At 49.6% G+C, this 27,342-nt stretch overlaps 1 protein-coding gene across 5 annotated transcripts in view; it reads left to right on the top strand.

Moving 5' to 3' along the window:
- The window catches only part of LOC138467780 (dynein regulatory complex protein 9-like), a 960,790-nt gene that overhangs the window by 628,542 nt on the left and 304,906 nt on the right, over positions 1 to 27,342 (top strand). For all 5 annotated transcript variants that reach the window (XM_069608026.1, XM_069608024.1, XM_069608027.1 and 2 more), the window contains one exon: positions 14,916 to 15,021. In XM_069608026.1, coding sequence (XP_069464127.1) covers positions 14,916 to 15,021 — 106 coding nt within the window. The remainder of the gene's footprint in view (positions 1 to 14,915; positions 15,022 to 27,342) is intronic.

Below are 27,342 nucleotides of genomic sequence, written 5' to 3' on the forward strand. Positions count from 1 at the left end.
TAGCACAAAGGTTCATATATGAATCTAGCCTTTGTGCTCTGCATCGATCATGTCCAGTTTATGTAGACACACCATTGCCCCGTAGCAACTTTCCATTCATCCACCCTCTCCCTGCCACCCTCCATTTGACTCCACTGTTCCCCTCACTGTCTCTGCCACGATCTAAGATAGTACTTGGTTTTTACAATTGTCGACAAAGATGACTGTATTCTTTGATACTGCACTATTCTATTCAAACAGTAAAGATTATATTCAGTTATCGAGCAACATGTTTTCCTAGGTTTACAAACAAGTTACTTGTTATTCGTTTTTACCCAAAAATATGTGACTAGGAAAACCAGCACTAATAGCTTGTTTTTATTAGAAATATGTATATTAATAGTCACATTAGAAAGAATCATATTATGGTGAGGTTGAAAACAATTGCCTTCATTTTTATCTGAATGGGCCTCATCACGAGTTGGGCGGTAGCCCTTAAAGGCGGTGGTAACAGTGTTACTTACCGCTGCATTTACTGCTCCACCCAATCTCGAGTCTGGTGTGTTTAGCCCCAGCTCAGAGCTGGGGGGAAACATGCTGGAAAAATGCCAATTTTCAGCGCAATTACCGCTAGCGTTATTACCGCACAGTAATTGCGCCGGAAATTCCCCATTGGGTCCAATGGACCTAATGGGGAATGGGGAGTAACGGTTAGCGGAGCAATGATCAAGGAGCGGAACAAGTGGGCACCACTGGATATTAATCTTTAGTATAAGTATAAAGGTAGAAAAAGAATAATGGAGATTCTCAAAAAAACTTTAAGGGAGCAAGCTGTGAAGAGTTTGGAGACACCCTGACTCAAAAAGTAACAGTGGAGAAGAAGACTAAGTATGGCCAACTTAGTCACACAGCCGCTCTCCGTTGTACCCAAAAGTGGGTTATGGGATTAGTAAAACTTTCTTCAAAATTGTTCCTGTATACAAACAGAACTACTTATATCCAATTTCAAAATGGTAGTCAGAAAAATGTCCAAGTTATAGATGAATTAGATAATGGTTTATCAAAACAATATTGATGAGAGCAAGACATTAATATAATCTTAGTGAGGATGCAGCTACACAACACATGGAATCGATTTAATATGCCAATGCATTTCGGAGTATACAGACTCCTTCATCAGGGCAAGGCTTAATTGTATCAATGTGGACACATAACGCAAATATACATGTGTGAGTCAATAAAAGAAAAGTAGTTGAAACACATACCAGAATGTAGAATGTTCAAATTAGCGTTGAAATGAAAATTAGGGGATAAACAACAAAAAAACTTCAGTGAGTGAAAAAGCAAATGGTAAAACATTGTGGAACTATGGAGATTAAGAGACAAATGGTACCTCTGTTGTGGTGTGTAGCCAGTGTAGCTTTTTAAGATGTCAGGCGTGTTGATGAAAGTAACCCACGCAGTCCAATGAAGGACAGTAGTCAAAAACGGCTTTCTAAAAGCACAAAAGTTCCAATAATCAGAGGCTGAATGGATTAATGTAAGGCAAGTAGCCTACAGTAATCTAAATGTAATGTGGAAGTACCTGAATGTGCACCGCGGCCGTGAAATAAGCCGTCCGATCGCTGCAAAGCATCACCGTGTTGTAGCGTTGCTTAGAAACAGGTTATTTAAATAACCACGTGACTGCATCGCGTCTGGAAGAAGGCGCGATGCGGGTGTATTACAAATGGCTCTGCATACGCGATTTGTGGGCCCTTAAGAGGCAAACCAGGCAAATGTGTAATCTAATGGGGTAAAAAAAAGGAATTCTAGAGTATATGATATCAAAAAATAAAAAATCGAATAAGCATGGAACTAGAAGAAATACTACGAGAAAAATGCTAGGTCAATGTAAAATAGCAAGCATGGAGAAAAAATATAATATTCCAATTGTATAACCTAATGAGGTTAAATCAGGAATTCTAGAGTGCATGATATTAAATAATGAAAATATCGAATAAACATGGAAATAGAAAAAATCTTGCGAGAAACATGTTAGATAAATGCGAAATAGCAAACATTGCAAAATCAATAAAAGTCGCTGAGGGTGACATTGAAGCAATGCCACCTTGGGTCCCAGACCAGACGTCTGGGAAGTGCGACAGCAAAGTTTACACAAATGTGTATATATGTAACACAATGTGAAAAGGTAGAAGGCCAAATAACAGTCGGCATGCGAGTTGTACAATGAAGGTGGCATAGATTAGATGTCTCATAGGGACACATGCAGCAGTTACAGATAAAAACAACTTGTAAAGCAGCTGGAGTGACAAAAGGCAGTGGAATGTTATCATACGTAAAATGTGAAATCCATGTACATGAGGTCTCAAGATCAAGGTAGAGCCAAAGTACAAGTGCTTACTGTAACAATGTCGATATACCATAAGCAGACATAGCAATGATGATAAAACAGCTTGTAAAGCAAATGGAGTGACAAAAGACAGTGGAATGTAGTCATACGGAAAGTATGATGTCAATGTGTATAAGGTCTCAAGTTCAAACTAGAGCCAGAGTAAAAGTGCTCGTTGCAACAATGTCAATATATCATCATCAAATATAACAATGATAGTTAATCTCTTCATTGAGCCCATTAGAGATAAACTCCCAAGTTTGTCTATCCAAAAGGTTTCTCTCCTATTAAGTCGCAGTCCAAAATCCTCATGTGGATGGACCTTGTTCAATACCTCAAGGATCAGGAACTTGATTTGGGTTAAGTTGTGTTTATTTTCAATACAGTGGCGAGCCACCGCAGAATTAGGATTGGAGTTCCGGATACAAGAACGATGTTCATTACAGCGTACTTTTGCTGCTCTCGTGGACTGGCCCACATAGTACTTCCCACAGGGACACTTACTGCCATATATAATGTTGGTACTGTCACAAGTTCCAAATGTTCTCAATAAAATGTTTTGGCCTGTGCGAGGATGGTGTAATATGTTCCCCTTAAGTATCAGGTTACAGTTGGCACAGTGAAGACAGGGATATGTCCCAGTTTGTTGGGTAACAGGTTCTCTCAAACCGGGTCGTGTGTGAACCAGTTCGTCTCTCAGATTTCTACCTCTCTGGTACGCGAAAACTGGGAGTTGGTCGAACAAATTCTGTACTCTTTTGTCGTTTTTGAAGATGTTCCAGTGTTTCTTGATGGAATTTTTAATTTTGTTACTCTGTACAGAACATTTCGAGACATATACTGGTGATTTCAGTTCTCTTGGGGATTTGACAGTGTTGGATAACAAGGTACTGCAGTCACATGTACTCACACTCTGTGATGCTGACTCCAATTCAGATGTTTTGTAACCACGAGATAGAAATTTTTCTTTCATTAACAATTGTTGGGCTAGACAATTTTCGGGATCGCTCACAATTCTTTTTACACGCAGTAATTGACTGTATGGCAAGTTTCTCAGAAGACTGGGTTGGTGGAAACTCAATCTGTGCAATAAATTATTGCGATCGGTGGGTTTTCGGAAAAGTGTAGTATTGTAACCAGTATTACTCTTGGTTATTTGTACATCCAAAAATGTGATCTTGTCTTTGAATATTTCCCTGGTAAACTGGATGGTCAATGCTATTCAAGTAATTGAAAAAAGTATCAAAAGTAGCTTCTGTGTCTGTCCAAATTCCAAAAACATCATCTATGTAACGTGCCCATAGATGTATATGTCTGTTCCAATCTGGCTTTTGGAGTACGTTGTCCATTTCAAATTTGTACATAAAGCATTTCGCATAGGACGGTGCCATGGTAGCACCCATAGATGTTCCAGAGACCTGTAGAAAAAAATTATTGTGAAATTGGAAATATGAATTTTCCGCTACAAACTGGAGGAAAGCCATTATGAATTATTTTTGTGCACGGATCTCAGGTGTTTCCAACAAAAGCCATTCTACTGATTCCATGCCCAAATCATGGGGTATCGATGTATATAGACTTTTGACATCAATCGTAAATAACAAGTGGTCTGGTTGAAAAGTGGCAGTATTCAGCTTCTGTAGAAAGATCATAGTATCTTTGATATAAGTAGAGGTTTTTTGAATCAAAGGTTGGAGAAAAAGTAAATATACACACCTAGCGGTTGATTTATACTCTCCATACCTGCAACAATAGATCTTCCCGGTGGTTTGGTTGCATCTTTGTGAATCTTAGGGAGTGTGTAAAAGTTAGGGATTCTCAGATGGTTATTGTACAAAAATTTGCGAGTGTGTTCATTTATCCATTCCAGTTCCATGGCTTTGTCGAGTAAAATTTCAAGATTTTGTTTAATGGACACTGTGGGATCATGATCCAAAGGTGCATAGATGGTGCGATCTTGTAATTGTCTATTGCATTCAGTATTATAATCAATGGTGTTCATGATCACCAACGCACCCCCTTTGTCTGCTGGTCGTACCGTGATGTTTTTGTCACAGTAAAGATTCCTGATGGTTTTAATTTCATGGGGTTTAAGATTCTTATGTGGTGGGGTCTTGTAACTTATCCGTTCCAGGTCCCTGGTCACAAGTTTTTGAAAGATGTCAATAGATGGTACAGAAATGGGAGGTATGAAACCGCTCTTCGCTCTGAATTCTTGAAAATCAGGGGCATTGGATGTATTTTCATGCATTTCTAATTCTTCAAAGAATACTTTAAGTTTCGGTTTCCTCACAAATGTATACAATTCGATCTTGGTGTCAAACAATGTAGTACTGTACGTGGGTACAAAGCTCAGACCCTTTTGTAGTATGTCTTCTTCCATCTTATTAAGAATTCTGTGGGATACATTGATGGACTTTCCAATAAATGCGCAGAAACCTTAGGGTTTTCCACCGAGGAGGCGGCTGCCATACTTGAACTCATTAGTGAGACAACCATTGGCACACATGCAACTGCGACCAAAGACCCGGCTAAACGGATCAAACAACTTGAATATTTGATACGTAAAGAAATCAATCGGAAACTCCACGCAATTACATTGGGTCGTTACTTTAAGAACCAACGAATCCCCAGAGGTTTGCGGATCCAATTGCGTCCTACGCTGTGTAAAGAAAGTAAAGAATTTGTATGCAGTGGGAAGCCATTTTGAACAAATGCAGTCTCGACCTGATTCTTCTAACAATTCAAGAATTGTCCAAAAACTTGATTTCCCTCCATACTGAAATTAAAGAAATTGAGAAAGAACTTGTAGACTCGTTGGGTAAGGAAGAATATGATATCATTCTAGCAGATATCAACACTAAACTCGAAGAGTATAAACTGAACTTGAGCAGAAGAAAGTGAAAAAGTTCAAAAGAGATACCTATGATTACATCAACGAAGAGGTATATACTTGGATGGAGAAATACGGACCAACAACTCCCAAGAAACTATACAAATATCCCTCTGACAATACATCTAGCTGAGACTCAGAAGCACAAAGGGACCCTGATAGCCAAGAAGAGCAGGCACAGGACAGTAATTCTAGTCACACGACGACTCCGTCAACGCAAACACCCACAACTACAGCTTTTTTAGGCGCACGACCAAAAGAACCCACAGGGGGAGGAGGAAACTCAAGGAACAAGCCACAGACACGCCTACAACTCAAGAAAACCTAGTCATCAATGTATCCCACAGAATTCTTAATAAGATGGAAGAAGACAGACTACAAAAGAGTCTTAGCTTTGTACCCACGTACAGTACTACATTGTATGACACCAAGATCGAATTGTATACATTTGTGAGGAAACTGAAACTTAAAGTCTTCTTTGAAGAATTAGAAATGCATGAAAATACATCCAATGCCCCTGATTTTCAAGAATTCTGAGCGAAGAGCGGTTTCATACCTCCCATTTCTGTACCATCTATTGACATCTTTCAAAAACTTGTGACCAGGGACCTGGAACGGATAAGTTACAAGACCCCACCACATAAGAATCTTAAACCCCATGAAATTAAAACCATCAGGAATCTTTACTGTGACAAAAACATCACGGTACGACCAGCAGACAAAGGGGGTGCCTTGGTGATCATGAACACCATTGATTATAATACTAAATGCAATAGACAATTACAAGATCGCACCATCTATGCACCTTTGGATCATGATCCTACAGTGTCCATTTAACAAAATCTTGAAATTTTACTTGACAAAGCCATGGAACTGGAATGGATAAATGAGTGGATAAATACACTCGTAAATTTTTGTACAATAACCATCCGAGAATCCCTAACTTTTACATACTCCCTAAGATTCACAAAGATGCAACCAAACCACCGGGAAGACCTATTGTTGCGGGTATGGACAGTATAAATCAACCACTAGGTGTGTATATTGACTTTTTTCTCCAACCTTTGATTCAAAAAACCTCTACTTGTATCAAAGATACTACTCACTTTCTACAGAAGCTGAATACTGCCACTTTTCAACCAGACCACTTGTTATTTACGGTTGATGTCAAAAGTCTATATACATCGATACCCCATGATTTGGGCATGGAATCAGTAGAATGGCTTTTGTTGGAAACACCTGAGATCCGTGCACAAAAAGAATTCATAATGGCTCTCCTCCAGTCTGTAGCGGAAAATTCATATTTCCAATTTCACAATAATTTTTTTCTACAGGTCTCTGGAACATCTATGGGTGCCACCATGGCACCGTCCTATGCGAATTGCTTCATGTACAAATTTGAAATGGACAACGTACTCCAAAAGCCAGATTGGAACAGACATATACATCTATGGGCACGTTACATAGATGATGTTTTTGGAATTTGGACAGACACAGAAGCCACTTTTGATACTTTTTTCAATTACTTGATTAGCATTGACCTTCGGATCCAGTTTACCAGGGAAATATCCAAAGACAAGATCACATTTTTGGATGTACAAATAACCAAGAGTAATACTGGTTACAATTCTACACTTTTCCGAAAACCCACTGATCGCAATAATTTATTGCAGAGATTGAGTTTCCACCAACCCAGTCTTCTGAGAAACTTGCCATACAGTCAATTACTGCGTGTAAAAAGAATTCTGAGCGATCCCGAAGATTGTCTAGCCCAACAATTGATAATGAAAGAAACATTTCTATCTCGTGGTCACAAAACATCTGAATTGGATTCAGCATCACAGAGAGTGAGTACTGTCATGATCTCTGCTTCCAAAAGGTCAGGGTTTTCCCAACTCCCTTGGAAGCAGATCCATAACCCAGGTTCCAAGTGCCAACCAGTCCCAATTGGGACCTTTTGGACCCAGTCCTGGCGCCAGTGGCACCAGGCTCATAAATATGCCCAGTCCCAGCGCTGGAAGCGCCGGGCTCATAATGCTTGGGTGGACTTACCTTCAGCAGACCATGCTGCTTACTTGCCTGCCAGTTGAGCCTCTGATCCTCTTCTGTTTGGAACTACTTTTCCTGTTGGGTGGGGCTGGAGCCACTCCCTAGATTCAGAACACTGGAACTCTTCTGGAAGGCAGGAACTCTTTTCTTACCAGGAACTCTTTTCTTACTTAGGCGTGGCTGTGGAAGGAGACACCTAAGCACTACAGGAGGCTATTTAAACCACACCCGGTGGATGAATCTTGCTTTGCGTTATTCTGCAACCTCTGCAGCAGAACGCTCATCGTGTCTTCTGCATCCGGTCCTGGGCCTAAGGAAAAAGGCTTACCATCCTGAATCCAGTCTTCAGCAACCCCTATAAAGACAAGAAAGAACAGGTTAGCATTCCGGCATCTGAAAGGCAAAGGCTTACCATCCTGAATCCAGTCTTCAGCAACACCTATAAAGACAAGAAAGAACAGGTTAGCATTCCGGCATCTGAAAGGCAAAATCTTACCTACTCTTCGTGCGCTCCGGAGGTCTTCACACTGCATTCCGGCATCTGAAAGACAAAAGCTTACCAACTCTTCGCACGCTCCGGAGGCCTTCGGCGCTGCATCCCGCATCTGAAAGACAAAACAAGGTGCGTTTAAAGACATTGGGGAACTTTAATACTCACGTGCCATTACTCCTTTCCACATCTAATCCAGTGGGTATTCCGGCACCCTGCAGCCGCTCCGAACTCGTACCTGCAAAATAAAAAGACAGTTAGAGCGCATCGTGAAGCAGGCAACAAGCGCTTACTTACGTGCTTCCAGGCGCTTCTATTCATCACACGGGCTCCATCTTCAACTCACTTCAGCCTGTCATCCGCCATCGCCGGAACCCTGCAAAACAAGAGACATCATTACTAAAGACTTTAAAGACATTTGAATGACTCGAAACTTACCGTTCGTGCAGTAAACGACGGACAGCAGTCCTCTGAAGTCAAGAGGCCTGCGCTACCTATCCAGTGAAGAAACTGGTTACAGCACCCTGCCCCGAGGCAGATGGAGAGCTCGGCATTCACTTACCTAAGGTGAGAGCGTTAACCTTTGGGGGTCTACAGGAGAGGAGAAGAGGAAAGAGATAGGGACACCCCAATAACCCCAGTTCATTAACCCCATATTTTCTATCTGCAGACATCTTACTCTACACGTCAGGCATACAGTGCACAGAGGTCCAGCCCAAAGAGCCAACCGGGTGCTACACATCACCTTTGAAGATACGGTAGTCGCCCAGTCAAGACCGGCGCCTCTGCGAGAATCAGGTGAGCGTTACAAGTACATGTGACCGCAGTACCTTGTTATCCAACACTGTCAAATCCCCAAGAGAACTGAAATCACCAGTATATGTCTCAAAATGTTCTGTACAGAGTAACAAAATTAAAAATTCCATCAAGAAACACTGGAACATCTTCAAAAACGACATAAGAGTACAGAATTTGTTCGACCAACTCCCAGTTTTCGCGTACCAGAGAAGTAGAAATCTGAGAGACGAACTGGTTCACACACGACCCAGTTTGAGAGAACCTGTTACCCAACGAACTGGGACATATCCCTGTCTTCACTGTGCCAACTGTAACCTGATACTTAAGGGGAACATAATACACCATCCTCGCACAGGCCAAAACATTTTGAGAACATTTGGAACTTGTGACAGTACCAACATTATATATGGCATTAAGTGTCCCTGTGGGAAGTACTATGTGGGCCAGTCCACGAGAGCAGCAAAAGTACGCTGTAATGAACATCGTTCTTGTATCCGGAACTCCAATCCTAATTCTGCGGTGGCTCGCCACTTTATTGAAAATAAACACAACTTAACCCAAATCAAGTTCCTGATCCTTGAGGTATTGAACAAGATCCATCCACATGAGGATTTTGGACTGCGACTTAATAGGAGAGAAACCTTTTGGATAGACAAACTTGGGAGTTTATCTCCTAATGGGCTCAATGAAGAGATTAACTATCATTGTTATATTTGATGATGATATATTGACATTGTTGCAACAAGCACTTTTACTGTGGCTCTAGTTTGAACTTGAGACCTTATACACATTGACATCATACTTTCCGTATGACTACATTTCACTGTCTTTTGTCACTCCAGTTGCTTTACATGCTGTTTTATCATCATTGCTATTTCTGCTTATGGTATATTGACATTGTTACAGTAAGCACTTGTACTTTGGCTCTACCTTGATCTTGAGACCTCATGTACATGGATTTCACATTTTACGTATGATAACATTCCACTGCCTTTTGTCACTCCAGCTGCTTTACAAGTTGTTTTTATCTGTAACTGCTGCCTGTGTCCCTATGAGACATCTAATCTATGCCACCTTCATTGTACAACTCGCATGCCGACTATGTTATTTGGCCTTCTACCTTTTCACATTGTGTTACATATGTACACATTCGTGTAAACTTTGCTGTCGCACTTCCCGGACGTCTGGTCTGGGACCCAATGTGGCATTGCTTCAATGTCACCCTCAGCGACTTTTATTGATTTCGCAATGTTTGCTATTTCGCATTTATCTAACATGTTTCTCGCAAGATTTTTTCTATTTCCATGTTTATTCGATATTTTCATTATTTATTATCATACACTCTAGAATTCCTGATTTAACCTCATTAGGTTATACAATTGGAATGTTATATTTTTTCTCCATGCTTGCTATTTTACATTGACCTAGCATTTTTCTTGTAGTATTTCTTCTAGTTCCATGCTTATTCGATTTTTTATTTTTTGATATCATATACTCTAGAATTCCTTTTTTACCCCATTAGATTACACATTTGCTTGGTTTGCTGCTTAAGGGCCCACAAATCGCGTATGCAGAGCCATTTGTAATACACCCGCATCGCGCCTTCTTCCAGACACGATGCGGTCACGTGGTTATTTAAATAACCTGTTTCTAAGCAACGCTATAACATGGCGATGCTTTGCAGCGATCGGACGGCTTATTTCACGGCCGCGCTGCACATTCAGGTACTTCCACATTACATTTAGATTACTGTAGGCTACTTGCCTTACCTTAATCCATTCAGCCTATGATTATTGGAACTTTTGTGCTTTTAGAAAGCCGTTTTTGACTACTGTCCTTCATTGGACTGCGTGGGTTACTTTCATCAACACGCCTGACATCTTAAAAAGCCACACTGGCTACACACCACAATAGAGGTACCATTTGTCTCTTAATCTCCATAGTTCCACAATGTTTTACCATTTGCTTTTTCACTCACTGAAGTTTTTTTGTTGTTTATCCCCTTATTTTCATTTCAACGCTAATTTGAACATTCTACATTCTGGTATGTGTTTCAACTACTTTTCTTTTATTGACTCACACATGTATATTTGCGTTATGTGTCCACATTGTTAAAATTAAGACTTGCCCTGATGAAGGAGTCTGTATACTCCTAAATGCATTGTCATATTAAGTCGATTCCATGTGGTGTGTAGCTGCATCCTCACTAAGATTATATTAGTGTCTTGCTCTCATCAATATTGTTTTGATAAACCATTATCTAATTCATCTATAACTTGGACTTTTTTCTGACTACCATTTTGAAATTGGATATAAGTAGTTCTGTTTGTATACAGGAACAGTTTTGAAGAAAGTTTTACTAATCCCATAACCCACTTTTGGGTACAACGGAGAGCGGCTGTGTGACTAAGTTGGCCATACTTAGACTTCTTCTCCACTGAGTAACGGTTAGCGCCCAACCCGTGATCCGGCAGTAATACCGCCAGACGGGTGGGCGCTAACGCAAATAAAGTTGGGGATACGGCCCAACTCATGGTAAGGCCCAATGTCTAAATAGAAATAGGAACATGATAAAGGCTAAACGGAAAGCCAAGGGGACATTGGAATTTCCAAGACTGAAATAAGCGTTTCATTGTAAAGCGTCCCAGAAATGGGCAGAGTAAAAAGTCCAAGGATAACATTTACTTACTAAGCAGAAAAAAAATTAGATAACATGAGAATCAAATCACCATACCGGCTGAAATACTAGTTTCATTCATGAATAACTCTCAAAAGAGAATGACCTGCATTTTATATTGCAAGAATGGACAGTCAAGAATTCATTTAAGTATTGTTTTCATAATTATTGTAGTATTTATGTAACTGTGTCCTTGACGCGAACCGATGTACATTTCTCTTCGACTTGATGCAAACAGAGGATTTTTTAAATTAGAATATAACATGTAGAAAGAATTTTTCAATAGTGAATAAATCGCAACGCAAGCGCAACTAATCACTTCAAAATGTTTGAACTTGCATGTGACCGTCTTATGGCACGTTGTGCATTTGAGCACATTGTAAGAACTATGCTAAACGTGTTAGCACGTAGTGTGAAGAAAAGACACAGAACTTTCTTGAATACAACCTCATGTAACTGGAAAGGTTGTGAAGTATGCAGTTAAGGTGAAAAATCTGAAAATATTGGATTGCCACACTTTTTTTATAAACGTTCTATATGTACTAAAAAGTACAAATCAATATCTGATGCTTTTATATGATTCCTTTGTATATGCGGAAATACTTATAAAGTTATGTTTTATTTAAATTGAGGTAATAGTGTGAATTATTTTGACAATGAGTACTAAAATATATTTTTTATTTTGTACTTATAAATAGTTACATCCTAAAATGTGTCTCTGCCATGGAATGCATTTTTCATTGAATGGATTCTTCAACCAAAACTGAAACATCACTATCACTAACAGCAATATCATCTCTGTGTTGTGGGATGAATGTGAAGCTACTGTTTGCCCATTTACTCTGCCTGTCATCAGAACAAACATCCCCTCATTTCATCAATGAACACGTGCAGAGAGCAAAAATGTATTTCGGATGTGTAACAAAATGTTTTCTCACAAACGGAACGCCATGTGCTTTGAGAGAAAACGGATGCTGAAAATACATTGAATTCTGTTTCCGTACACAGAACCTTTCCTTACACAATTCAAGTATGGGATTAACACATTGAAGAATGAAATCTGAAAGATTTTATGGAATGTGGCTGTCAACCTAAACATGATTACTATGGCTTGTAGTTAACAATCTGTTCTTCCATTGATTATGTGCAAAGAAAGTTGTAATGCCTGCGTTCAATGCATTTAACTGTTTTCGTTCAATAAGGAATATAACAATTTAGTAAATTCCTGACCAAGTAATTATTGAAAAGTTTGACTTGCTATCTTCTTTTTGTCAAAGGCGAGTAAACATGAACTTTCTGTGTGTATGTGTATCTTCCGCGTTTTGTGTCGTTGCTGACAGTGTTATGGTATGATATGACATGGCATTTTTCATTCAGATCGCGCAAGTGCAAGGGAAGGGGGTGGGGGAAAAGTGCAGTACACGGGATAAAGAAAAATAAACAATAAGTAAAGTATGGCCAGCTGGTGGCAAGGGTAAGGGCAGACATCAGATGTTAAGTGCTGGTAGTGGAACTGTTGGGATACAGAAAACAGTCCCTAAGTGTGGGGGTTGCCTGGAAGGCAGTGCAGGTGTGCGACTGGCGCGGGAGGAGACTTGAGCCCGAGATCAGAGGGTGGACAGGTAACCAGTGCAGTTTCAGTTTCAGCCAGGAAGTCAGCAGGGAAGAGGAGGAGAAAAAGCAGAAGCAAAGAGGAAAGGTTTTGAGGTGCTTCCGGATTCTCAAGTTTCAGGGAGGCAAGGAGGCTGTTTCAGAGGGAGGCCCCAGCCGAGGAAAGTGATCTACCACCAACTCGTTTCTTGGAGAAGTGACTGACCCTGAGGGAGTTGGAGGCAGATGATCGAAGCGCTCAAGAAGAAAGATATTTAGGAAGAGAGAGCTGAAGGTATTGAGGCCCCAGGCCCCAAAAGGCTTTGTGGACAATGCATAGGGTTTTGAACGTAATCCTCGCAGACACTGGGAGCCAGTGCAGAGATTTCAGTCCTGGAGAGATACGATCCCTGGGCTTGAGGTCAAGGACAAGTCTTGCAGTCCTGTTCTGGATGAATTGCAGAGGGCGGAGAGTAAAAGCAGGCAGATTTAGAAAGAGGCTGTTGCAATAGTCCAGCCTAGAGGGAACCAGAGCTCTGGAGACAGTGAGCTTCTGCGGGAAGAAGAGGAAAGGAAGAATACCTCTGAGAAAATGCAGCTGATAGTGTGACTTCTTAGAGACGTCAGAGATGTGAGGAGAGAAGGAGAGGGTGGAGTCGAAGATGAGCCCGAGGTTTTTAGCCTCACAGGTGGGAGCAGGAAGAGGGCAAAGGGAGGCCGGCCAGAGAGTGACAGGAAAGGAGGGAGCGGGTGTTCCAATGAGAAGAATCTCGGTCTTACTGGCATTAAGGCAGAGATCATTGGCGGCACACCACTCCTGGATGGCGGACAGGCAGTCAGAGATGAGAGAGAGAGAGAACAGGTGGCTGAAGGTAGCCTGAAAATGAGCTGAGTGTCGTCCGCATAGCACTGGAAGTTGGGGCAGAGCGCAGCAATGCGGTGGGCAAGAAGTGCCAGGTATTGGTTGAACAGCAAGGCAGAGCGATTAGACCCCTGGGGAACACCACAAGTAGAGATAGAGATGGAGGAGAGGAAGGACCCAAGTTGAACCTCGGAGGGTCGATCAGAGAGGAAAGAAGTCAGCCATGCCAGGGCCTGACCCGTGATACCCAGGTTATCACGGAGACGGGTGAGCAGGATGGCATGGTTGACCGTGTCATAGGCAGAAGAGAGATCAAGTAGGATGAGGACAGAAGGGGTGTTGGAATCAAGGTTGGAGAGCAGATCTTCACAGATGTTCAGGAGAGTAGTTTCCGTGCTTCTGGCAGCTCTGAAGCCAGACTGATGGTCATGGAGACAGCCAACAGATTCAGTGTGAAGATTGACTGGGAGATGGGCAGCTTTTCCAAAAGTTTGCCCAGAAAAGGTGTGATGGAAATTGGGCGATAGCCAGGTAGGACGGGTCGGCAGGGTCTTTTTTTTAAGAAGAAGGTGCACAAGGGAGTGCTTCAGGGGGGAAGGGAAGACTCCAGTGGCGAAGGAGTGGTTGCAGAAGTCTTGGCTGCGCTGTCCATCAACATCATGACAAGGGGCGTAACATATTGGTTTGACATGGCAATGTCAGCTTGAGGGGCGTGTGTTATGATTTAATGCCACCAGGGCACATCCACTTAGAGCGATTGATCAACGGATAGGATTATCACAAGATTGCAGTTTCTGTCCTGTGCAGTTTGCGTGTCTAAATGTCAGCAAATCGAAGATAAGATATATTGAAAAAAAATGTGATTGATCGATTTATGCTAAAAAATACATGCCCTATCCATTGGGCCAATACAATTGCTTAGAGAACTTCTCATTTAAGAGATAGACTAAGCAACTACCCTCCTACTATATATTTAACAGGATACCATAATAGCGATTAAACTATCTTTGCATGCAGCCTATACATTTGCAAACGCAGGTATGGAGAACACTACACACATTATAATATACAGCTTGATCTTGGGTGTGCCATGCTAGCATCTACAGTAGGCACTTGGCAAGATATTGTGTCTGTCAATAACATGCAAGTTGTCTTTACACCACTCTCGCTTTGGATATCATTCAGGGAACACCAACAACAGCTGGAAGAACTACGAAAAGAATTAAACCGATTAACAGAGGAGGCACAATTACTTAGAATTAGACTGAAAAGAGAAGAGATCTATAAAAGGGTGAGTGCAATGATTAAGCAACACTAGTACATGATATTGACATTGCATCTGCAGGAAGTAATGTTTGCTGTTGTATATTGAATGTTAATCAGCAAATGCATGTCATTCAACAACACCCATTGCCAAATATTCCTTCTGATATGTTATGCTCCTTTTTCTCCTGCCCCTCCGTCTGTAATTTATTTCCCACTCCCAATCTTTCCCTAGCTGCTACTTTCGCTAAATTATTAAGGGTTCACAGTTAGGCCTTGTCATTATTTTCCTGCTAGTAATAGTTGATTGTAACGTGTGGCACAGCAGCAACCAAGGGATTAAAAGGTCGCATTGACATTTGGGGGCCAATTCATAGAATTCGGCGCACAAGTGGCGCACGCGGCTGGCGCACAGTGTGCGCGTGCGGTAGGCTGCGCCAGCCGCGTGCGCCGAAACACATTCAGGCGCACAGCGTATTCATGGATTCCAACATCCACAACCAGCCGTGGCGCAGAGTGGCGCAGCGACCCTGCAGCAGCGTCAGTTACGCCCCCAAGAACGCCCCTTGCGCAGGAAAAAGCCATCAAAATCCCCAATCCAGCGCAAAGGGCAGCAGCAAACGCAGTGCGGGGAGCGTGTATTTCAGGGGTGTGCGGGAGTCCCCACACGCGATAGGCCTGGGTACGTGTATTACAGGGGTGCGCGAGAAAATCTACACGCGATTGGCCTGGGTACGTGGATTTCAGGGGTGCGCGAGAAATTCTACACGCGATTAGCCTGGGTACGTGTATTACAGGGGTGCGCGAGAAAATCTACACGCGATTGGCCTGGGTACGTGGATTTCAGGGGTGCGCGAGAAAATCTACACGCGATTGGCCTGGGTACGTGGATTTCAGGGGTGCGCGAGAAATTCTACACGCGATTGGCCTGGGTACGTGGATTTCAGGGGTGCGCGAGAAATTCTACACGCGATTAGCCTGGGTACGTGTATTACAGGGGTGCGCGAGAAAATCTACACGCGATTGGCCTGGGTACGTGGATTTCAGGGGTGCGCTAGAAATTCTACACGCGATTAGCCTGGGTACGTGTATTACAGGGGTGCGCGAGAAAATCTACACGCGATTGGCCTGGGTACGTGGATTTCAGGGGTGCGCGAGAAATTCTACACGCGATTGGCCTGGGTACGTGTATTACAGGGGTGCGCGAGAAATTCTACACGCGATTAGCCTGGGTACGTGTATTACAGGGGTGCGCGAGAAAATCTACACGCGATTGGCCTGGGTACGTGGATTTCAGGGGTGCGCGAGAAAATCTACACGCGATTGGCCTGGGTACGTGGATTTCAGGGGTGCGCGAGAAATTCTACACGCGATTAGCCTGGGTACGTGTATTACAGGGGTGCGCGAGAAAATCTACACGCGATTGGCCTGGGTACGTGGATTTCAGGGGTGCGCGAGAAATTCTACACGCGATTGGGCCTGTGCGAGTGGGGCAGTGTATTACGTAGGTGTGCGGGAAGTTGAAGAGGTGAATTGCCAGTGTGGGTCCTCCCAGGTCTCCCCTCTACCCCCTCCACGACCTCTGCAGGCAGCCCACACCACAGGGGACTACCCTGCACCCCTGGTCATGTCCCGCAGGCAGCCCATCCACCATGGGCATGCCCCCCAGCCAAGCCACATGTCCCCTTGCACCCCCACCCCCCAGCAGGCCCCCACTCATGTCTCCCAGCACCCCCACCCCCCCAGCCACCAGGGGCAGCCTCCACCAGGCCCCCACCCATGTCTCCCAGCACCCCCACCCCCCAGCCACCAGGGGCAGCCTCCACCAGGCCCCCACCCATGTCTCCCAGCACCACCACCCCCCAGCCACCAGGGGCAGCCTCCACCAGGCCCCCACCCATGTCTCCCAGCACCACCACCCCCCAGCCACCAGGGGCATCCTCCACCAGGCCCCCACCCATGTCTCCCAGCACCACCACCCCCCAGCCACCAGGGGCAGCCTCCACCAGGCCCCCACACATGTCTCCCACCACCCCCACCCCCCAGCCACCAGGGGCAGCCTCCACCAGGCCCCCACACATATGTCCCCCTGCACCCCCACCCCCTAGCATCCAGGGGCACCCTCCACCTGGCACCCACCCATGTCTCCCAGCACCCCCACCCCCCAGCCACCAGGGGCAGCCTCCACCAGGCCCCCACCCATGTCTCCCAGCACCCCCACCCCCCAGCCACCAGGGGCAGCCTCCACCAGGCCCCCACCCATGTCCCCCTGCACCCCCACCCCCTAGCATCCAGGGGCACCCTCCACCAGGCCCCCACCCATGTCTCCCAGCACACCCACCCCCCAGCCACCAGGGGCAGCCTCCACCAGGCCCCCACCCATGTCCGACTCATGTCTCCCACCACCCCCACCCCCCCAGCCACCAGGGGCACCCTCCACCAGGCCCCCATCCATGTCTCCCAGCACACCCACCCCCCAGCCACCAGGGGCAGCCTCCACCAGGCCCCCACCCATGTCCGACTCATGTCTCCCAGCACCCCCACCCCCCAGCCACCAGGGGCAGCCTCCACCAGGCCCCCACCCATGTCTCCCAGCACCACCACCCCCCAGCCACCAGGGGCAGCCTCCACCAGGCCCCCACCCATGTCCGACTCATGTCTCCCAGCACCCCCACCCCCCCAGCCACCAGGGGCACCCTCCACCTGGCACCCACCCATGTCTCCCAGCACCCCCACCCCCCAGCCACCAGGGGCAGCCTCCACCAGGCCCCCCCCCCATGTCTCCCAGCACACCCACCCCCCAGCCACCAGGGGCAGCCTCCACCAGGCCCCCACCCATGTCCGACTCATGTCTCCCAGCACCCCCACCCCCCCAGCCACCAGGGGCAGCCTCCACCAGGCCCCCACCCATGTCTCCCAGCACCCCCACCCCCCAGCCACCAGGGGCAGCCTCCACCAGGCCCCCACCCATGTCTCCCAGCACCCCCACCCCCCAGCCACCAGGGGCATCCTCCACCAGGCCCCCACCCATGTCTCCCAGCACCCCCACCCCCCAGCCACCAGGGGCACCCTCCACCAGGCCCCCACCCATGTCTCCCAGCACCACCCCCCCCCAGCCACCAGGGGCATCCTCCACCAGGCCCCCACCCATGTCTCCCAGCACCACCACCCCCCAGCCACCAGGGGCAGCCTCCACCAGGCCCCCACCCATGTCTCCCAGCACCCCCACCCCCCAGCCACCAGGGGCAGCCTCCACCAGGCCCCCACCCATGTCTCCCAGCACCCCCACCCCCCAGCCACCAGGGGCAGCCTCCACCAGGCCCCCACCCATGTCTCCCAGCACACCCACCCCCCAGCCACCAGGGGCAGCCTCCACCAGGCCCCCACCCATGTCTCCCAGCACCCCCACCCCCCAGCCACCAGGGGCAGCCTCCACCAGGCCCCCACCCATGTCCGACTCATGTCTCCCAGCACCCCCACCCCCCCAGCCACCAGGGGCACCCTCCACCTGGAACCCACCCATGTCTCCCAGCACCCCCACCCCCCAGCCACCAGGGGCAGCCTCCACCAGGCCCCCCCCATGTCTCCCAGCACACCCACCCCCCAGCCACCAGGGGCAGCCTCCACCAGGCCCCCACCCATGTCCGACTCATGTCTCCCAGCACCCCCACCCCCCCAGCCACCAGGGGCAGCCTCCACCAGGCCCCCACCCATGTCTCCCAGCACCCCCACCCCCCAGCCACCAGGGGCAGCCTCCACCAGGCCCCCACCCATGTCTCCCAGCACCCCCACCCCCCAGCCACCAGGGGCATCCTCCACCAGGCCCCCACCCATGTCTCCCAGCACCCCCACCCCCCAGCCACCAGGGGCACCCTCCACCAGGCCCCCACCCATGTCTCCCAGCACCACCCCCCCCCAGCCACCAGGGGCATCCTCCACCAGGCCCCCACCCATGTCTCCCAGCACCACCACCCCCCAGCCACCAGGGGCAGCCTCCACCAGGCCCCCACCCATGTCTCCCAGCACCCCCACCCCCCAGCCACCAGGGGCAGCCTCCACCAGGCCCCCACCCATGTCTCCCAGCACCCCCACCCCCCAGCCACCAGGGGCAGCCTCCACCAGGCCCCCACCCATGTCTCCCAGCACACCCACCCCCCAGCCACCAGGGGCAGCCTCCACCAGGCCCCCACCCATGTCTCCCAGCACCCCCACCCCCCAGCCACCAGGGGCAGCCTCCACCAGGCCCCCACCCATGTCCGACTCATGTCTCCCAGCACCCCCACCCCCCCAGCCACCAGGGGCACCCTCCACCTGGCACCCACCCATGTCTCCCAGCACCCCCACCCCCCAGCCACCAGGGGCAGCCTCCACCAGGCCCCCACCCATGTCTCCCAGCACACCCACCCCCCAGCCACCAGGGGCAGCCTCCACCAGGCCCCCACCCATGTCCGACTCATGTCTCCCAGCACCCCCACCCCCCCAGCCACCAGGGGCAGCCTCCACCAGGCCCCCACCCATGTCTCCCAGCACCCCCACCCCCCAGCCACCAGGGGCAGCCTCCACCAGGCCCCCACCCATGTCTCCCAGCACCCCCACCCCCCAGCCACCAGGGGCATCCTCCACCAGGCCCCCACCCATGTCTCCCAGCACCCCCACCCCCCAGCCACCAGGGGCACCCTCCACCAGGCCCCCACCCATGTCTCCCAGCACCACCCCCCCCCAGCCACCAGGGGCATCCTCCACCAGGCCCCCACCCATGTCTCCCAGCACCACCACCCCCCAGCCACCAGGGGCAGCCTCCACCAGGCCCCCACCCATGTCTCCCAGCACCCCCACCCCCCAGCCACCAGGGGCAGCCTCCACCAGGCCCCCACCCATGTCTCCCAGCACCCCCACCCCCCAGCCACCAGGGGCAGCCTCCACCAGGCCCCCACCCATGTCTCCCAGCACCCCCACCCCCCAGCCACCAGGGGCATCCTCCACCAGGCCCCCACCCATGTCTCCCAGCACCCCCACCCCCCAGCCACCAGGGGCACCCTCCACCAGGCCCCCACCCATGTCTCCCAGCACCACCCCCCCCCAGCCACCAGGGGCAGCCTCCACCAGGCCCCCACCCATGTCCAGGAACAGAGACTTCCATGCTGTCATGTGTGCAATCTGCACAGGGCTCCCCATGTCACATTCAAACACATGCAACAACCATGCGGTTCACACATTACAGGTCGCACATGCATTACCATGATGTCCCTGCACACATACATGCGTACATGGCCTATGTCACACATACAGGCAGGTATCAGACAACCAGCACACTGCAACATGCCCTGTCTCACACAGCAATGCTTGGCCACTTACCGCTCAACTCCAGACGGGTCTCCCTCTCAAGGACCTGGGCGTGGAGCGCTGGGTGTATGCGTTCCAGGACCCTCAACTGGATGGAACTCATGCGGCCCCGGCCCCCCTCCACAAGGCGCCGGGCCTTCATGAGGGTCCTTGACCTCAAGTCCTCCCAGCGCTTCTTGACCTTCTGGATGGTGCGGGTTGCCACCCCCTCCGCGTCCTCTCCCGTCCTTCCCTCTTGGCGCGGGACGATCCGAAGAGGGCATCATACTGCCCCAGGACTTGCTCCACCAGGACACCAACTTCGGTGGCAGTGAAGCTGGTGCCCCTCTGCCCCTCTGCCCCTCTGGCCGGGGGTTGCAACTGGTGTCAGATGTGGTTGTGCTCCACATGGCAACCCCAGGGGCAGGAGTGGGTGACCAACTGGGTCCTGGGGCTGGGCTGTGGAGCGATGTCATTTGAGTCGGGACTCTTCTGTACCAGCAGGGGTGGACACAGCAACTGGACCCCTGCAGATGGCTGATGTGCAGGCACCAAATGGCAGGGCACGGTGGCAGCAGGCAGGCAGGCAGGCAGCAGCAGATGGCATGTGGGAGGCTGCTTGGGGCACTGGGGGCCAGTGAAGTGTCCTTCTGGGCAGGAGCGTGGTCTTCCGTGCGTTTTCGCGTGGCCAGCTTCATACGGAGTGAGTAGGCACGTGAAAAATCTGCACGCTGCGTGTAATGCGCGTAAGCGCGCGTGAAAAACTGCACGTCCGCGTGTAATAGGAGGAAAGGGCCCATGCATAAGCGTGCGCGCGTGAAAAACTGCACGTCCGCGTGTAATGCGCGTAATCAAACGTGAAAAAGTGCACGTCCGCATGTGACTTGACGCGCGCGTGCGTTTTCCCTCAGCACGGGTTAAAGGTGAGCGGGCCCAGCAGTTCGCTGTACGTGCCTATCGTGGAGACCGACGTGTGTTGCTGCTTCCAGTTGTTTCGCGCGCCATCTACTTCACAGCTCTCAAGGACGTATCTCTTCTTTTGGCGGGGGTATTGGCTACGCGTGTTTTTCTGCATCGCGCTAGTCAGACGGTGAGTCGCAAACGCTCCTTTTCCCACTGCGGGTGCCCCTGTGTATCGCACCCATTTTCGATGTCATCGTAGCCTGCGTGTCCCACGCGTACGCGTTATACGTGTTACTGGGTGCCACCGCGTACTGCGGGAGGTTTAATCCACGCACGTAGGCTGCAGGGTTGCGTGCACGGTTTTACTGCAGTTTTGGGGTGCCTGAGCGTTGCGTGACCCGTCAACACATCACCGGGGTCACATACAGCCTTGCAGGTGCAGGGGGGCTGTTAACATCTTGCTTCCCACCCCCTTCACCCCAATTGCCCAGGTCAATTGTGCTGTACACCTCCCATTGGCACCACTCCATCTGTGCCAGCACTATAACATCTGTGCCATGGTAGGGAGGCTACCAAAGGTGAGGGGCGCCTCAGCTGGGCGTCCTCCTCGTGGCGGGCGTGGTCGGGGACGTGGCCGTGGTGACCAGGGAGTAGGGGGACTCCAGGGTGTCCAGGGCAGCCACAGAGGGGGAAGAGGCAGGGGTGCGCCACTTGAGCACAATGTTGTGCCATGTGTCGGTGCAGCCATGCCACCACCCCCTGTGGTTCAGGGGGATGCAGCTCCTGCATCTGGCACTGGCACCCGTATGACCCGGCAGTCCGTTACATCGACTGCCACGGGCCCAAGGGTAGCGGTAGCTGCAGGTGCAGTTGTGGACACCGCCACCCAGGCTCAGGGTCTGCCAGCGCAGGCTGCGTTGGCACTTGAAGAGCCCTTGGTAGATCTCCAACAGGCCAGGGGGGAAACCATTGGGGCAGGCCGGGCTGCTCAGACCAAGACACGTGTCCCTGGGGCAGTCATGTCATCTGCTGCCCCGAACAGCCGGGTGTTGGCAAGTGCAGGGGCAGATGCACCCAACAGCACCCCGGTTGTGAGTCTGCCAACCAGGACCGTTGCGGTCAATGACCCTGCCACAGCTGATGTTGCTGGGCAGGGTCCATTAGTGGGCACCCAGCTGCCACTGACACAAGTCAGGCCTTTGGTCATCCCTCCACCTGCCACTCCCTCGGCTCAATCCACCCAACCCACTGGCCATACTGGTCAGGGCGGCATTAGCCAGCCAGGGTCTGCGCCACAGTCCAAGAGAAGGAAGGTTGCATCTGCAGCACAGGCTGGGACCCCACACACAGCCACGACCTCCTGCACGTCGAGGAAGAAGCCTTTCTGTAAGCAGGAACTGGACTTCCTCGTGGACTACGTGCGGGGACACAGCCGTGACATGCTAGTGGGTGCCAATAGTCAGACTACGGCTGCCCAACGTGACACCCACTGGAAGCATGTGGCGGAACATGTCAGTTCATTCGGCCATGAGGTGCGCACGGCGCAGGAGTGCAAAAAGCGCTGGAATGACATCAAGCGCAGCACTAAGGCCAAGCGTGCCTCAAATTACAACTTGACTCTGGTGACTGGCGGTGGGCCTGCACCAGAGGAGGAAGAACTCACTCCGCATGAGGCTCTCGTTGCGGAGTTCATACCACCAGAATTGGTCGAAGGTGTGGGAGAGATGCTGGACTTTGATGCCCAGTCCAGTGAGTGTTGATGCGTAGTTGTTGAGGACGTGTGTGTTTCACATGTGGGATGTGTTGTGCATGATTGCTGCTACATGTGACCTGTACATGGTTCTGATGTGTAAGTAATGCAATGCCACCGTCATGCATGTCTCCTCTGCCTGCATGCGGGACTCCATGTGGCCATGCCCCCTTGCCCCTCCACCGCCACTCTGCACCCCAGTTCCACCTTTGCACTGGTCTGCTACATTCTTGCCAATGTGTAGTTTCATGTTCATGTGTCCTGTGTAGATGCTAACTTCCAGCTTAGAAACTGCCAGACATATGCCGTGTGGTACAGCCTTAGTACTCGATGCAGGGCATCCCACTTGTACTGTGCATGGCTCAGATGTCCCGCAGGGACATGAGTGCCCATTAATGCTCCATGTGCATTGCACACATGCCCCTATGTGTCCTTGACTGGATGATCACTGTAATATGAGTCCTTGGTTACATACATTGCCTGCCATATTATCGGCCTCCCCATGTCAACTGTGGCTCAGTCCTGCGTTGCACACATGTTTAGGCTCTGACAATCTGTGTGGCTCACAGGCCTCAGCCTGTTCAATGGCCAATGACTCTGTCCAACTCCTGTCGTGTCTTCTACACACGTGGCCGGCCTCCGGATCTTCCATCATGTGTCCTGCCCACTGTCCCAGCATCATTTGCAGTGTTGTAATTGAAATCACATTAAGCTGTTGATGCCAGTCAACACTGCTTGTCAATACACAGGTGTATGCTCAGCCTTTTGATACCATGCTAGGCATCCCTGCTTTGGTACTGGGGTGGAGGGGTGCTTGCCTTCTAGACATGGTACACATTGAATACACAATGCACGTGATGTCTGATTTTGACATTGCACTGCCTTCACATTTCCTGGCACACACCATGGAGTGCTTGTACATGTAGGTAGTGAGTGGCGTACACATTTTCTGCACTGCATAGACCCACTTCCATGCAAACTGCCACCTTTCAACAGGTCTGATCACAGAAGCTATTCTAAGTAGACCCAGCATGCATGCATGGTCATATGTTGTGTGTCACATGTCTGCCAGATGCCTTTGCTGTCGGTGTGTGTGTGTGTGTTGTGTGCTTCTGACATGTGTACTGACCCTTTCCTCTCTATTTTTCAGGTGATGACGCAATGGATGCAGAGGATGGTGTTGTCATGCCAGACACAGGGTTGGTAAGACCACATCAACCCGGCACTAGTGGGGGTCGTGGGGTGGTAGGCCACGAAAACCCCCAAGTGCTGCAGTCCATCCTGTCTCTGGCTGTCTATGAGTCCAGCCTTGATGACGACTCTGACGTCCATGTTGAGTTGGATGACCATCAAGTCCATGTGTCAGGGGTGAGTGATTCTGATGTGGACACTCCTCTGTCTGCGACCCCTGCACTGAGGGATCAGACAGTCTTGGTTCCTCCGCCCGTGGTGGATCGGGACGCAGGGTCACCCTCCACACCAGTCACTGATGTGCCTGGGACATCACGTCGACGGGGGCATGTAGTCGTGCAGCCGCAGGCGGTGCCAACACAGCGAGGACCCCCGGTCCTTGGGTCCCGCAGGGGTCAAGCCCGGCAACGCGGTCGCCGCGCGCAACCGCTGTATACTGAGTGGGAGCAAGACATGACTGCCAATTCAGAACGTCAGGGGGCAGCAATGGAGAACATCGCTGACAGCATGGAGCGTGTGGCCCGATCTGTGCTCCCCCCTGCTCGGCAGGTGCTACTCCAGCAGCAGGCGGCACGGTCCACGGCCCGCTCGCTCAGGCTGGGCATGGCGGCCTCAGACAGGGCACGCCAGGCTGAAATGTCGTCTCTGCGTCAAGCAATTGCTGCTCACGCAGAGGCGCACATGGATGCCCTGAGGGAGGAGTATGCCTCCCTCAGATCCACTCTGGGTGTCCTTATGATGTCCCAGAGGCAGCGGGCAGAGGAGAGGTTTGCACAGCTTGAGCGCACCATCTCGGCTGAGCTACAGGCTTGCCGGGAGGTGCAGCGGTTGTCCAGCCAGGCCTTGCAGGAGGAACTCCGTGTTACACGTGCTACCTTGCAAGAGGAAGCACGTGTATCACGTGAGGTCCTGCATGCAGACCTATGTAACATCGCCACACAGAACCAGGCTCACCTGTCCGGCAGACTTGCTGCCGACGAGGGGCAAGCTGCGGCTAGGCGTGGCCAGGCTACTGTGCCATGTCCTCCTTTCCAGGATGAGCCAGACTCGGACGACCATCTATCTCCCACATAGGTCGTGCTGTGAAGGCGTTGAGCCCATGGAGGTATTTTTTTTTGGCTCAGCATCATCGCATGTGGATGTTGAGCAGCACCCTGTACCTCCCCCCTCCTGGGTGCCTCCCCTCCCCCCCGGGTCGTATGTGGCCATTTTTGATTTTTCATTTAGTTTAGTTAGTTAAGTTTCTGTTTGATAGTTAGTTTAAATAGGTAATGTAGGTTTTCCTTAGTTAGTGTAATTAGTTAATAGTTGAGTTAGTTTAAAATTTGTAGTCTATTGTGCTTACATGTGACAGTGCGGTGCCTTGTGGTTTTTGAAGGCATCCACTGTCTGTTCCAGCTGGGCCCTTCATGGTTGTCTTGTGTATGTGTTTGCTGCTTGGGTTCCTTGACTCACATATGCCACTCCTGCCTCCCTTATCCATGGGCTCGCAAGGATGGTTCGGTGTAACAGAATTTTACACAAGGGCTTTGGACTGTCATATCTGTGGCATGTCTGGTGCTTTTTGACTTGTGTTGACACCCCTAGTGGGGATGATTTAGGTGTAATTGTCCACTGTTCATCTTTTGCTAGATGGGGCGTGTCATGATTAATGTGGACATTGATTGCTATGCATTGTGTATTATGTTTCATATCTTTCCTGTACACGTGCTTGTTGCAAATCATGCTGTAGTTAGTGTTCCACACTTTGGAGGTGAAAGACGGACTGATGGTGTGATTTGTGATGTGACTCTCTGACATGGTCAAGTAATGAGATGCCTGATGAGACACACACAGATCACTTTGATGCATTAATCATGTGTTTCATGCACTTTCTGCAGGGGGATGAGGCATCAGAGCACCTTTGCCAGCAGACATGGCCCATTGGACGACCTAATTCCTGACCCGTTTGTTGGTGCCCACATGCACATGTGTGCACAAGCAGAGCCACAGTGATTGCAGACCCACATCCTAGAACTGCTGACATGTTCCAAGCAACTCCAGGCAAGGTGAGCATCACAGGGGGGCCACGAGACAGCAAAGCTTGCACCAGGCGAGTTGCACGTGCAGGCTTAGTCACAGCACTGAGGGTGAGCTTAGACAAATATTGGTGTTGAAGCACAGAATGCAGCTCAGATGTGTTTGTGGACTGATGGCTGTTGATAGTAGGGTTGTCTGGGACACATGCGGGGGCAGTGGCACATACCCTGCAGTACACCAGGGTTCATTGAGGCACTTGTATCAACCATGTAGCCTTCCAAGACATGGAAAGGGGCAGCTCACAGGGACATACAGCAAGGGACATACTCGGGTGCAGTGCATGTCTATTCCACGTACTTCATGATAAATGCACTGGCAACTTTCTTTTGGTCATGGTGGTACGCAACTTGATCTGTAGTCATGGCTTGCCATATGGGTCTGTCTGCTTACCCAGGGAACATTGCATGTTGTGTGCATTGTGACACATTGGTGTTCCATTTGCCACGCACCCACCAGCGGCTGACTTACTGCATTGACTGTGAATGACCCGTCACAGGGTTGATATTATATATGGGTACGAAGCATGGAGCACAGATTTTCTGTTTGTAGAGGTGTATGTTGTTATGGGGCATGTTTTGTGTTGTGTTTTTGTGCAATTGGCATGTACTGGTTGCTGACTGTGTCTCTCTTTGCAGCATTGCAGTGCTCCTGTAACTGGACCTGAGAGTGCGCAGGCAGGAGGCCAGCACTCAAAACCAGAGCTAAGTGTCTTGTTGTATTTTCTTACAAACTGCCCTGCATAGGCTTGCTGGGGAGTGTACTGATGCATGGATGTATGTGTGGTCCTATTTGGTATGTTTTTTACCCTAATCACCCTTGATCCTATGCAATTTCGAAACCTGTACCCTCTACCCGGTGTTCCTGCTTCCCATGCCTATCCAAGCAATGTTCCCTGACCCTCTTTCCCCACTGGGGTTGCGGATGCCTGTGTAAGCCCCGAACTTGCAGGCGCCAAAACCCTAGAGGGGGTGGTTGGTTCGTACCACTCCTGAGCCTGGACTACAGAAGGCCATGACAATGATGTCCAAGTTTGTTTGTATTGTGCATGTGTTCATGCAGGTTGTACATTTTCGTGCATTCCCTGGTTTCATGTGTCATTCCTGC

The sequence above is a fragment of the Ambystoma mexicanum genome, chromosome 4q (genome assembly GCF_040938575.1).
Source record: "Ambystoma mexicanum isolate Mex_15411 chromosome 4q, UKY_AmexF1_1, whole genome shotgun sequence".
NCBI classification, from domain to species: domain Eukaryota; kingdom Metazoa; phylum Chordata; class Amphibia; order Caudata; family Ambystomatidae; genus Ambystoma; species Ambystoma mexicanum.